Source organism: Mercurialis annua, linkage group LG7 (genome assembly GCF_937616625.2).
Source record: "Mercurialis annua linkage group LG7, ddMerAnnu1.2, whole genome shotgun sequence".
Classification (NCBI taxonomy): domain Eukaryota; kingdom Viridiplantae; phylum Streptophyta; class Magnoliopsida; order Malpighiales; family Euphorbiaceae; genus Mercurialis; species Mercurialis annua.
Window position 1 is genome coordinate 42,705,101 of NC_065576.1, and position 13,953 is coordinate 42,719,053.

Sequence of the window (13,953 nt, forward strand, 5' to 3'; positions counted from 1 at the left end):
AAATCATATTTTAAGGGAAAATATAAAAACCAAACCACGCCAAATATCTACGTAAAATTTTGGTTCGGTTAACCAAACTTTGACATCGGTTTCGGTTCGGTTTGGTTAATATAGATTTAGATAAATATTATATATAATTATACGTAAAAATTAAAATTATACGTAATAATTTTTACTTATATGTGTGTATTAGTTTATATATTTTTCATATATGTATCTATACACACATATTATATTTATATATAAATATTTCACTAAATAAATTTTATATTTATTTATACATATATAAATATTAATAAAAATAATATTATTGTAAACTTCGGTTTTTCGGTCGGTTCGGTTAATCACTAGTTGAAACCAAACCAAAATCAAAAACCATATTTTTTTATAATTTGAAACCAAATCAATCCATTTTAACTATTTTAACCAAACCAAAATTAATTTCGAATTGGTTTGGATCGGATTAATGGTTTAGTTCGATTTTTGCTCACCCCTAGCCACAGTGTAACACAACCTACATATATCAATACCAAACTATTAAAGCTTATGACGAGAAAGTTAAAGTGAGTGAAGAAAAATAATAATTTTATGAGGTACGTGACGTGGAAAATCGACATTATTGCTTGTCTAGCCTCATTTCTTTTTCACTAATCAACCCTATTGTTTATTTAAGTGTTTAAAATAATAGAGCATACAATGACTATGTATTTTGATAAAATAGAAATTCTAAATTTTGACCATGAAAGAAAAAATTACTAAAAGGACAATAAATTAACATATTATATATATATATATATATATATATATATATATATATATATATATATATATATATATGTGCAACATACAAAATAGAGGGTTATATGATAATGTGCTTACTCTTTATAAAAAAAAACTCTCCCTTCTCTCTAAAACTTTTTCTTCATTTTAATCTTGTAGAGGATAGGAAAAGGTGATTTTCCGCCCAAATTATTACTATTTCTACGGCTTTCTTTATATTTATGTCTTTTTAGATTTATAAATTTTTCTAGATCTAAAATTTTATTAAGACTTGTTGAAGTTTTTGTTGAATGTTCTTGATGATTGAAGGTGTTGTGAGGTAAAAATTTATCTTTTTGAGATGAAGATCGGAAAACATGAATTTTCAAGAGATCTACCTTTCAAGAATCAAGCGGTTTCAAGATCGTATTTTCAATATTTATGTATTTGGGTAACCTTTTGATGGTTGGAAAAGCCATATTCGATGACTGTATCAAACAGCTCTCATCATTATTCTAGATTAGCTCTTCAATTTGTTGATGAACTATTCATTTATGTAATTTTCATTTTATCAATGAAAGTTTTTAGTCTTTAAAAAAAAAACATACAAAATAGAGGTTAACTTGGCAACAATTAAAATTCATTGATGCAATAAATTAAATTAGTAATTCTAGAATCAAATGAGTAAAAGTGTATGTTCAAACGTTAAATAACATTTTTTTTGGATAAATGATAAATGGATTATCTCACCCGCAAAATTACATAATATATTAAATCACTACTTGATTCAATTCCTTCAAAGACAGTAAGAGTAGAAATAACTATTATAAATAGTCGTTTCATTATAATTTGACCATGTTAGACCGATTGTTAGTCACTGTTTGGAAATTAAATGGACAATAGTCAGAAGTTTAAATGGATTAAACGAAAAAAATTTAGGTCAAATAAGTAAAAGCATATTATATAGGGAGCTTAAGGTAGGTTTTGCCAAAATTAAACAACAACTTTAGGTGTCCATTATCAACCGTTGCGAAGATTCTCGTAAAAACTTTTGCTTTCAAAGTTGGCGTCAAGAATTCTTTTCATTTTTGGTGTCTGGTGCTATCCGACGCTTTAGTATAGTGACCAGGTTCAATGAACCTGAAACCCCTACTCCCTTTTTAACCTCTCTTCATCCATAAACATACACATAACATAACCATCTTCTTCATGAAATCAGCTGAGCGCCAAATCAAGAAAAAGAAAAAAAAAACACTCAAAATTCTCTGTAATTCTCAGTAATGCATTCCCAATATTCCATTGATGCACTCTTCAGTCAACTTTTTGGTAATAGCAAGAGCTTCATATTTATTCAGGTATAATTCTTTCTTTGATTTTCTTGAATCCCATTTTGATTTTTTTTAATACAATTTTTTTTTGATAATATTTAGTTCTGTCTCTGGCAGCTAAATTTTTCGTTATAATTTTTTCATTTTAGTTATTTAATTGTATGTATGAAATCATGTGACAAATATTAAATACTATATTTTAAAATTGAAATGTTGAATTGCATTGGTCAATATTTAGCAGCGGAGTTGCGGAATAAATGAGTGCAGTCTGCGCAATAGTATTAAATTATAGCAATGTGGAGTTAGGAATTTTAAAATAGGGTGGCTAGTTGGTACAAATTTATTTTGAGGGAGCGAATTATATAAAAATTATACTAATTTTCAAAAAATTTGATGGAGCGGTTGCCACTTCAGCCATAAGGCTGTGTCCGTCCTTGAATGTGTTTGTTGTTGTTCTTTGGTTGACATATATTGTATTTGCATCAGCGCAATGGACGGTGAAGATGCGTTGCATTGGCAGGATGGTGTTGCAGGGCTGCTATGGCAATGACATGAATGTGGTAAAGATGCATAAAGATTCAGATTTATGTTGACAAAAGAAGAGAGTTCCCCTTTTGAAACTTCAATTTTTTTGATATGTTTGATCAATATGGAACAAGAAGAGAGTTCCCCTTTTGAAACTTCAGATTATTTTCAGTTGTTTGATCATTGGATTGGAGGCTGTAAATGTGACCAATCTATCAATCAATCTCGAGAAATTAAGAAATGGTTCGATTTACATTTATGTAGTTTATTATGTGAATTTATATTTATTCTATATATATCCACTAAAAAGTTTATTCAGGAAATATTTATTATTTTTTCTTTGTTCTGAATTCTTTTGTAGCGGACGATATATATGTTGAGACTTTTTTTTATTTGAAAAAAATAAATAAAAATAAAATATAAATTTCTAAAGAAAAGTAAAAGTATGAATTTTTAAATAGAGTAAGGAAAAGGAAGGAAAGGAAGAGTTTTTTTTTTCTTTCTCAAAGGCTAAAACTTCTATTAATGATAATGAAAATTACAAATATAAACGGTTTCTCAATAAATTGAAAGAACTATTATAAAATAATGATGAGAGCTTTTAATACAGTTATCGAATAGAGTTTTTTCAACATTAAAAGATTACCCAAATATTTTATATGATTCAAATATTTTAATACACTTGAAAACTATTATATATGATTCAAATATTGAAAATACGATCTTAAAACCGCTTGAATCTTGAAACTTTAAACTTTTCAAGTCTTTTCTTTAATATAGATCCTAATACAATCCGCTTGATCCATTGTATCCTAATTTTCCGATATTCAACTTCAATAGATCTCACAAAAATATCTCAAAAAAACTTCATTCCAACACAAAAAAAATTCTGGGTAGAGAGATTTATTTAATAAAGAGAAAATATAATAGAGATAACTTGGACAGAGAAAAGATGATTTTTCGATTAAGATCGGAAATCATTTTTTTTCATCCTTTAAAGATCAAGATAAGAGGAAGGGTTTTAGAGGGAAGACGGAGGTCTTTTCTAGGAAAGCGAGAAGTTAATCTTAACTCTTCCATATTTGGAAAAAAAAATATATTGAAGTGGTTCGTAACAAAATTTAGCTGCAATAAAAATTTGTTTTCACTTTTCTTGTATTAATAAGAAGTTAAGATAAAATCAGCCAATCCAATGCAAGATGAAATATATTTGGATAAATTTTCTACCCAGACATTCTGCTCTCATTCTCAAGGCTAGGGCCTTCGAAACTGTAACCTGGATAAGGGCATATATTTAAAGCACAGTTTCGCCCAGAAGCTCATAGGGATGCTTCCCTAGATAAAGTATGGGCAACCTTATTAGTATTTCTACTAATATAGCAGTAGCCAGTAACCAGAACATTGATGATTTTTAGCAAGCAGAGAACAATCTTGAACTAACAAAACAAGCCCATTTAAAGGGAATTAGATTAGCCTCTAAAGCCAAGAGGATACCATCATGAATTGCTACAACTTTCCCAATCTTCTCATCTACTTTTCCGGCATACTTTATGCTTCCAGCAATTGCAACCTCACATTTCCAGTTCCTAATAACTGCTCCTATGCTGAAAACCCCTTATTCTTCATTAAAGCCAACATCCACATTGACAATGAAAGAATTTTTTTTTGGAGGAACCTATCTAGAATCAGTAGGCATGTTCTTCTGTAGATTAACCGACTTAGTTTTCAGATTTCTTTCCAAATTCTGCCTGGTAAAATCGTCAACATAGCTCATAGCCCAGTATGACATTTGACTAGCTAACTTAGCACACTATTAAAATCCTTGCATTTAGTACGACGCTAAATTCTTTACAAAGCCACTACCTCCATCAACATTCCTTAATTTTCTTTCCAAGGTGGGTTACTTAACTTATATCCTTCAGCTCGAGGGGGGGTTGGAATCAACATCAGAATCACAACAACTGATCGAGTATAGAAGCAGTTGATGTGATCAAAAAAAGTAGAAGGACTTGGTTTCAGTTAGTTATTAATTAGTTAGTCTTCTATAAGTTAGTTATAAATCAGTTTAGTTTGTTTATTTACCGTTAGGAGTTGCAACTTTTTTGTTGGTGTTGTTTGTAGTATTTTTATGGTGTTTTCATATGGTATTTTTATAATATTTGTATGGTCTTTAGTGTAAATACACTATAAAAATATAAATCAATTTGTTGTGTACAAAATCAGTAGAAAAAACACCACAAAAACACCATAAAAATAAATCAATTTATTGTGTACGAAATCAACAGAAAAAATAGCCTAAAAACATAAATCAATTCATTGTGAACAATAAAACAATTATATTAATAAGAGATCGATAGAGCTATAATAATTTGTGTACAAAAAATTTAAAAAATCATAAAAAACTTAAATAATATAAAAGAAAATCTAAAAACGACTTCGAGTAATCTATTGGAAGAAACACGGCGACGAAAAAATCGGCGAAAGAAACACGACGACGAGAAATCCACTAAAAAACGCGACGGCGAAAAAATCATAGCGAGACGGAAAAATACAACGATCAGGGAAGAAGAAAATAAGAGAATATTTGAGAGGGGTAGAGTAGAAAGTAAGAGAGAAATATGAGAGGAAAAGAAGTAGAGAGAAAGAGAAAAATCGACTTAAGTAGCAATTTGCCCCTTCAACTTGTAAGCAATGAGCAATTAACACACAAATTAACTTTGTTGTCAAACTAGTACACGAACTTGTTGATTATGGGCAATTAGCCCGTTTTGACAAATTGACTTACAAGTTAAGGGGGTAAATTGCCAATTTAAAATCAATTAACTTATAAATTGAGGGGGCAAATTGCTAATATGGAGCAAATTGCCCATAATCATCAAGTTCGTGTACCTATTTGCCTATAAAGTTAATATATGTGTGAATTGTCCATTACTTGTAAGTTCAAGGGACATATTGCCACTTAAATCGAGAAAAATCATTAGAGGGGAGAGAAAATAAAATGATAAAATGATTTAAAATAAGTTGAAACCTTAATATAAAATACATATTTTTAAAATTAAGTTTGTAATTTAGGTAGAAAAGAAATTATAAAAACATGACAAAAAATGTGAAAAAAATAGGATTTTATATCAATAATCCTTTATATAAATCAAGCTCACAAGTAAGATATTATTTTATAATTTAAATACGAATTTAAACTTCCTAAAATAGTATACGAATATAAATATTCAAAGAAAAAGTGATTTAAAAAATAATTTGCAAAAATTCATAAAATAGAACATCACCCACACAACAAAAGGAGACATATTGCTCACTTCCCCTCCACAAACCACAAATCATGAATTATCCAAAACCACAACTTTTCTCTTTTCCCATTTCAACTCTTTTCATCTCTCCCAATTCCTCCTCCTTACACAATAAAAAACAACAAAATCAACAATCCCACCACCAAAAATCATGCTTTTAAACTTCTCATCACCATCTTCTTTTCTCAAATTCACAAACTCTAGTAAATCACCCAATATTCACCCCTCACTAAGACCCAAAACCCACCTCTTTGAACCTCATTTTTCTCCATTTTCATCCTCACAACTCACTCTTCACTCCAAAAACAATCTTTTTAGCCAATACCCACTTCAAAAAAGGCTTGATTTCAGGTCATGGGCGTTTTCAGGGTTTGATTTGAGCAACTTTGAGTCAGTTCTTGAAGCAGCTGGTGTGTTAACGGCTATAATTGTTGTTCATGAGAGTGGTCATTTTCTTGCTGCTTATCTCCAAGGAATTCATGTGAGTAAATTTGCAGTAGGTTTTGGTCCAATTTTAGCTAAATTTAATGCAAATAATGTAGAATACTCTGTTAGAGCTTTTCCTTTAGGTGGGTTTGTAGGGTTTCCTGATAATGACCCAGACAGTGATATTCCTCCGGATGATAAGAATTTGCTTAAGAATAGACCAATTTTGGATAGGGTTATTGTAATTTCTGCTGGTGTTGTAGCTAATATTATATTTGCTTATGCTATTATATTTATTCAAGTGTTGTCTGTTGGTTTGCCTGTTCAAGAGGCGTTTCCTGGTGTTCTTGTGCCTGAAGTAAGAGCCTTTTCTGCTGCTTCCCGCGACGGGTTGCTTCCCGGTGATGTTATTATTGCTATTAACGGAATTGAGTTGCCTAAAACTATACCGAATGCTGTTTCGGAAGTTGTTGATGTTATTAAGAGGAATCCGAATCGGAATGTGTTGCTTAAAGTTGGTAGAGGATCGACGGATTTGGAAATCGGGGTAACGCCTGACGAGAGTTTTGACGGGACTGGTAAAATTGGAGTTCAGTTATCGCCAAATTTGAAGATTACGAAACTTGTAGCTAGGAATTTGGTTGAAGCGGTTAATTTTACTGGAAAAGAATTTGGGGGTTTGACATTTAATGTTTTGGATAGCTTGAAACAAACCTTCTTGAACTTTTCGCAATCCGCTAGTAAGGTTTCGGGTCCAGTTGCTATTATTGCTGTTGGTGCAGAAGTTGCGAGGTCTAATATTGACGGGCTTTATCAGTTTGCAGCTGTGCTTAATATTAACCTTGCGGTGATAAACCTTTTGCCCTTGCCTGCGTTGGATGGGGGTTCGCTAGCTTTGATTCTTGTAGAAGCTGCTAGAGGCGGGAGAAAGCTGCCGTTAGAAATTGAGCAGCGCATTATGTCATCAGGAATCACGCTTGTTCTAGTTCTTGGATTGTTCCTTATCGTTCGCGATACCTTAAATCTCGATTTCATCAAGGATATGCTGTTGTGATGTCAACTAGCCGGTTTTATCCGTTTGGTTGCGGATTTCTCGTTCGATAAGGATGAACACATTGCTTCGATTCTCCAATTGAGTTATAGAGGAGGTACTTATAGTTTCTTGTTCACAACTACTGGTTATTCGCTTTGTAGATCTTTTCTTATATTCCTGGTAGTCATAATACTTGTATGATAATGACAATATTGAAACATTCAGTAAACTTCCAAGGCTAGAATTCGATAAAGATGTGCATAATGCTTACATTCTTTTATTACTGATTTTCCGTAAACTCATTGTTGCTGATTAGATCTGTTCATGACCGGTTTTGGGTGGGTCCATGCGGGGCTTGGGCAAACTTGACTTTTATAAATGCAGGTCCGAGTCTGGTTCGTATTTCAAATTTACTATCCAAGTTTAGTCGTACATACTATATGTACGGGGTCGGGTCGGACTTGGATGGTACCAATTGCTGGGCTATTTTCAGGCTCAGTCTAGATTAAAAAAGAAAAGGGACGATGACAAAAATACCTAAAATTTTAAAAATATTTACAAAAGTCCTTGTAAACTTTTTTTATTTACAAAAATACGACTGATTTAAAATTAATTACAAAAGTATCAAAAAATGAAAATTAATTACAAAAGTACGATTTGTATAATGTCGGTATAATTATGGTATAATTTTGGAATATTAAAACTATAAATCAGATAATTTAAAAATAATATTTGGTTTATTATTGGTATAATTTCAGTATATTTTTGGTATATTGATTATAAATTTTTATATATATTTTCTAGTTGATAACATGTATTTTTTTTTATGTGTATTTTTCACTATAGTTGGTAATGAACAAGAAAATTTGTATACTCTTGGTATACTGATGGTATAATTTTGGTATATTATTAATTTAATTTTCAGTATACGATTTGATGTAATTTTGGTAAATTTTTATTTAATATTAATAAAGTCTCAGTATGTATAATGTTGGTATAATTTTGGTACAATGTTGATATAATGTTAGTTTATTAGTATACTAACATTATACCCACAGTATACACCGTATGTTTGATATTATTTTTTATTTTTTTGTACTTTTGTAAATATTATTAATATTTTTGTAAATGAAAAAAGTCAACATATACTTTTGTAATTATTTTCATTTTTTTTGGTAAATGGTGTAATTTCCTCAAAAGAAAATTGTTCAAGCCCGGCCAAGGCCGCCGGGCCGGGTGGGTACCCAGACCCATAGATAGGTCTATTGCTGATATATCCATAACGGTTGCAGCAAGTTTCACCGCTATTAATGTTTTGCTCTTACTTATTAGACTTGATTTCTTAAAGCAAGAAGCAGGTTTCAATTTGTATGCATGTGCCATTGCTAAATCCACAAATTATAGAGCAAGTGGCGTGCTAAGCCACAGAAGTTATGTGGCTCAACACGCTAGTGAGTGTAACTTGACCATGTTGCTTCAAAGCAGCATTGTTAAAGCACCACATCTGGCATACTGCTGGGTCTTCTAGGCAGGATTCCGGCGCTGGTTTTTCTGTTTCCGGGCGCTGATTAGATTTTCTTATACAACCAACCGATATATAAGTAACATTTAAGATTCTGGAATGTTAGAAGACATGTATATGACAATAAATTAAACCTTTTATATCCATACCATGGATATAGCATGCAATCTAGGTATCTAGTTCAAGAATGTAAAACTGTTAAAAACGCTAGAAGAAGACATAAATTAGAATTAAATTGAAATAATAAAGCAATGTAAAACTTATGCAATTATGTGAATGCTTTTAGGGTCTTCAGAACCCGCTTCAGAGGCCTTCAAGGTCCTCAGAATGCAAACGAAGTAAAAAAAATGCTTATGTAGTTAATTTACTCTCAGAGTACATAATTTGTTCTTTGTCACAATAAATTCCAATTGTTATCTGTTTAGAATGTTCGATGTATTTGTTTCTTCTTCAAAACTTCATATTTTCTCATAGTGTTCTTTTGATATTTGTTCTTCATTGTACGACGTAAGCCTACCCTTAAAAACAAACCCGACTACTCAATGTTCATAATAGTATCGTAATCGCTAAAATTTAAAATTATGCGAATAAATTTTGCTGCCAACAATTGTAATAGAATTATGAGAAGGGTTATAAACGAAGCGAGCTGTAACTCGGCGTTCGGCTCGATAAGAGCTCGGTTCATGTTTGTATCCTAAACGATCCGAGCTCGAACTTGATTTTATGTTCATCTATACTATATATAAAAGCACGGATGGGAGGGGGACAAGCAAATTTACTGAATAATCCTTTTTAGTTTACTACTAAATAAAAGTTTTATAGTCATTAACTAATTAGTTATTTAATTAATACTATTGTAAATCAAATTAACGGAATGGCCTCTCCTCCTCCATTAAACCCTAAACCAAAACCTAATATCATCACCAATACCCTGGATCATAGCTTACCTTCTCGGCTGCCGGCGAATCACGTTATCTATTTCGAGAATTTTCCTCGCTCTTGGAACCATTTAAACCTACAGAATGCTTTTGAGAGATATAATCTCTATGGTCGGATTTCTATTGCCAGGAAATTGAATTCGGCAAATCGGTGCTTTGGATTCTTGAGGATTGATTCAACAATCAACATTGATTGGATTATTTCACAAATTAATATTATATCGATTGGGAAATACAGATTAAGAGCTTTTATCGCCAAATTTCCAACTCCTAAGAGTTCACGATCAGCTGCAACTCAGGTGACGAACCCTAATGTTTCATCCAAATCAGTTTTGGGAACTGCAAAGCCGGCAACAACCCCTTCTCTGAGAGATGGTAGAAGTTTCAGCGATGTTCTACAACAAAACACAGTGAAGGAAAACCCTAATCTTATTAAGGAACAATTCTCTTACTTTTATTCAGATTCAACAGAGGTTTCAAATTGGCTTTCACGTTCAATTGCAATTTCTCTGAATTCTCCTCCTTCACTTATCACAATTAATGATTATATCATTAATCTAGGGATTGATTTTGAGAAGATATCAATCCTCGGAGGATCTGATGTTTTGCTCACGTTCAATACACTTGCTGAAGCGGAGCTTTTTATGTCAAACAGACCTGGATCACGAGATTGTTTCATTCAAGCCTTTTGCAAAGCAGAAAATTATGAACTTACGACGAGTCGACTTGCTTGGATTAATGTTACAGGAGTTCCTTTACATTTATGGACAGAAGATTTTTTCATGTTTATTGGCAATTTGATTGGCCAATCAATTATTGTACATGAAGAAGTGGCTCTTAAAGACAGACTTGACGTTGGGGCGGTTCTTGTTTCCCTGACGGGCTCTAGGGTTAATAAAAAGCTCCAAATTAATTACAATCATCATAATTGTTCGGTTCATGCTATGGAAACTGATAGAGCTGTAACTTTTTCATCAGATAGAGATGACTCTGAATCTGTTGATGAATTGAATATGGCAGCTACAGGCAATACGTCAGATGAAGGCTTGATAAATATTCTGCAATCCCCCTCTCTATCTTCTTCTTCTTCTGTATCCATTCCACTCTTAAACAGCAATCAGATTCCTTCTTCAACAAGGAATAACCAAGACAGCAACCAGATCCTCTCACAGGATAACCCTTTAGACAGCAAACAAATCCCTTTGTCAGCAAGGGATACCCGATCCTTAGAAATTGATTTAAGGTCTCCTCACAATGATTCTATTGTTCAAGACTCTTTTAAGAATAATGGTGATATTATTCATGGACAATCAGCTATCAATGTTACTATTCGAAAGAAGAATAATGTGAAACCTTTGGCAAACAAATCAACAGGTGATCCCCCTTTGCTTTTTGTTTCAGCTAATCTCCCTTCCTTGGATGTCAGGTCTGAAGACTTCCCAGTTTTAGAAAGTTCTCCTATTCAAAATGTTTCAGCAGCTGTTAGGTCTCCGGTATTCAGTCCTACTAAAACTCGAAAGGTTAAATCTGTTAACCCAGCAGGGAGTATCATCACGCCAGCTTTATCTCTCTCAGCAACTTCTTCGTCCTTGCCATCTGCTTCCATTAACAACAGAAATAGAATTATTGATTCTCAGCAGCAAATGGAAGAGGAAGTCACAAAAACATGGGAAATTGGTTTGAGTTTGGGGCTCTTTTTAGCAGCTCACGAAGAGGATATTATTAGACTTCTCACCCAGCAAATTGCAAAAGGAAACCGTACCGAACATCAGGTTTAAATCTGTCGTCTTTATCAAGGATTCATATTCTTTTTATGTCGTTTCCATTCAATTTCTTATCCTGGAATTGTCGAGGTGGTATTACTTATTCTAGGAAACAAAGGACTATTCGTTCTTTTATCTCAAAGTTTAATTTATCTTTGGTGGACATTATTGAAACTAAGCAGGAATTGATTGATGATTTTGTTGCTGGTAGGCTTTGGCCTAATTCTGATTACAATTTTTGTTTCTCTCCTTCTTCGGGAGCTTCCGATGGTCTTCTTTGCATGTGGGACAAGCAGATTATTTCGGTTACTAGAATAACTTCTTTCTCTAGGTGGATTTGTATTGACTTTGAAGCTTCAGGGATCCGCTTTCGTTTTCTATTGGTTTATGGCTGCTCCTTAGCTATTGATAGAGCTAATCTCTGGTCTGAAATTCTGCCTGAACTCCATTCTGACAGGCTTTGTATTATGATGGGAGATTTTAATGAGATTCTTTACCCGTCCGATAGATTGTACTGTACTGGATATTCTACTGGTATGAGGCAATTTATGGATTTCATTCAATCTTCTAATCTCGTGGAGGTTAATCTTCAAGGGCGTCTTTTTACTTGGCATAATAGTCATTCTCGCTCTAAAATTGACCGGTGCTTTATATCAGCGTCTGCTTTTACTTCATGGCCTAACCTGTCTTTAGAAGCATTGCCGAGGAATTACTCTGACCATCATCCTTTACTCTTCCGTTCTTTGGTGGCTAGAGATTGGGGTCCTAGGCCATTCAAATCAATCAACGCTTGGTGGAGTAACCCTTCATTTTTTGATTTTGTTGCTTCTTCTTGGAGAAATATTTCGGCTAATCCCGTTTACAACAGCCTTGTTGGTAAACTTAGAGCTCTTCGCCATCTCATAAAGGACTGGAATATCAACACTTTTGGAAATTTAAACTCTACTTTGGCTTCAGCTCAGCATTTGGTCGACACCCTGGAGTTGGCAGCTGATTTTCGCGATCTGTTGCCAGCAGAAATTGACGATCTAGCTGCTGCTCGTAGTCAGTTCTCTTCGGTTTCTAAGCAGCTCGAAACCCTGTGTCAGCAAAAATCCCGCCTGAATTGGAATGTTAATGGAGATAAAAATTCCAAATTCTTTCATACGGTTGCATCGGTTCATGCTAGCAACAACTTTTTGGCTGAAATTATTGTTGATAATCAGAGGTATTCGTCTCCGGAGGAAATTAAATCCAATATTCAGCTGTTCTATAAGAATTTGTTTAAACCTCCTGCTCATGTTATTTTTTCACTAGATGATTTATCTTTCAAGTGTCTATCTTCAGAGCAAGCTGATTTTCTTTCCGCGGCTTTTACAGAGGAGGAGATTTACCTAACACTCTTAGGGTGTGATGATAATAAAGCGCCCGGGCCTGATGGGTTTAATTATTTTTTCTACAAAAAGGCTTGGAAGATATTGAAGCATGATATTATTGATTTGTTTATCAATTTTCATCAGTCAGGTTATTTTCCTGCTGGTCTCAACACTGCTTTCCTGGTCCTTATTCCGAAAATGAGGGGTGCTTCGGACATTAAAGACTTCCGTCCTATTAGCCTGATTAATGGGATTTTCAAGCTTCTTTCTAAGGTTTTGGCAAACAGGTTAGCTACTTTTCTCCCTTTTGTTATCTTGGAAAATCAGTTTGGCTTTATTAAGGGGAGGAATATTCATGATTGCCATATGATTGCTTCTGATTTAATTCACCTAGTTCACATGAGGAAAGAGCAAATTTTTCTGGTGAAGCTGGACTTTAGAAAAGCATTTGATTCTATTTCTTGGGATTTTATTCTAAAAATGCTTGCTAGATTGAATTTTGATATTACTTGGATCAATTGGATTGCATCTTTTTTCAAATCATCCCAGCTATCTGTTCTTGTTAATGGTAGTCCAGGTAAAAATTTCGGTATGAAAAGAGGGGTCAGACAAGGCGATCCTATCTCCCCTATGCTTTTTGTTCTGGCGGTTGAATGCGTCAAGTCTCTATTTGTGAAAGCTGCTGATTTGGGTTTGATTGATGGTATTCATGTGGATGATTTTGCGGAGCCTATTTCTATTCTGCAATTTGCGGATGACACGCTTCTTTTTATCCCTAATAACATGGAGATGATAAGAAATCTTTTGAGAATTCTTAGATGTTTCGAGCTTGTTTCTGGCCTGGAAATAAACTATCACAAATCTGCTATTTTTGGTATTAATGTCGATGATGATTCTCTTTCTGAAGCTTCTAGCATTCTCGGATGCAAAATTGATAAATTTCCGACTTCTTATCTTGGGCTTCCTCTTTCTCTGAAGCCAGTTAAGGCCAAGCAATGG

At 33.3% G+C, this 13,953-nt stretch overlaps 1 protein-coding gene and 1 long non-coding RNA gene across 2 annotated transcripts; both read left to right on the plus strand.

Annotated features, from left to right (window-relative positions):
* Window positions 1–1,779: 1,779 nt before the first annotated feature.
* Window positions 1,780–2,865, plus strand: LOC126656309 (uncharacterized). The gene is made up of 2 exons (XR_007633198.1): window positions 1,780–2,114; window positions 2,574–2,865. It is a non-coding gene; the product is annotated as an uncharacterized LOC126656309 (long non-coding RNA).
* A 3,061-nt stretch (window positions 2,866–5,926) lies between these two features.
* Window positions 5,927–7,629, plus strand: LOC126656553 (membrane metalloprotease ARASP, chloroplastic). Its single transcript, XM_050351143.2, has one exon. The coding sequence runs from the start codon at window positions 6,069–6,071 to the stop codon at window positions 7,395–7,397; it is 1,329 nt and encodes a 442-aa protein (XP_050207100.1). The 5' UTR covers window positions 5,927–6,068; the 3' UTR covers window positions 7,398–7,629.
* The last annotated feature ends 6,324 nt before the right edge of the window (window positions 7,630–13,953 follow it).

Coding starts and splice junctions, on each gene's coding strand:
- LOC126656553 (XM_050351143.2), top strand. CDS start 6,069: ATGCTTTTAAACTTCTCATCACCATCTTCTTTTCTCAAATTCACAAAC.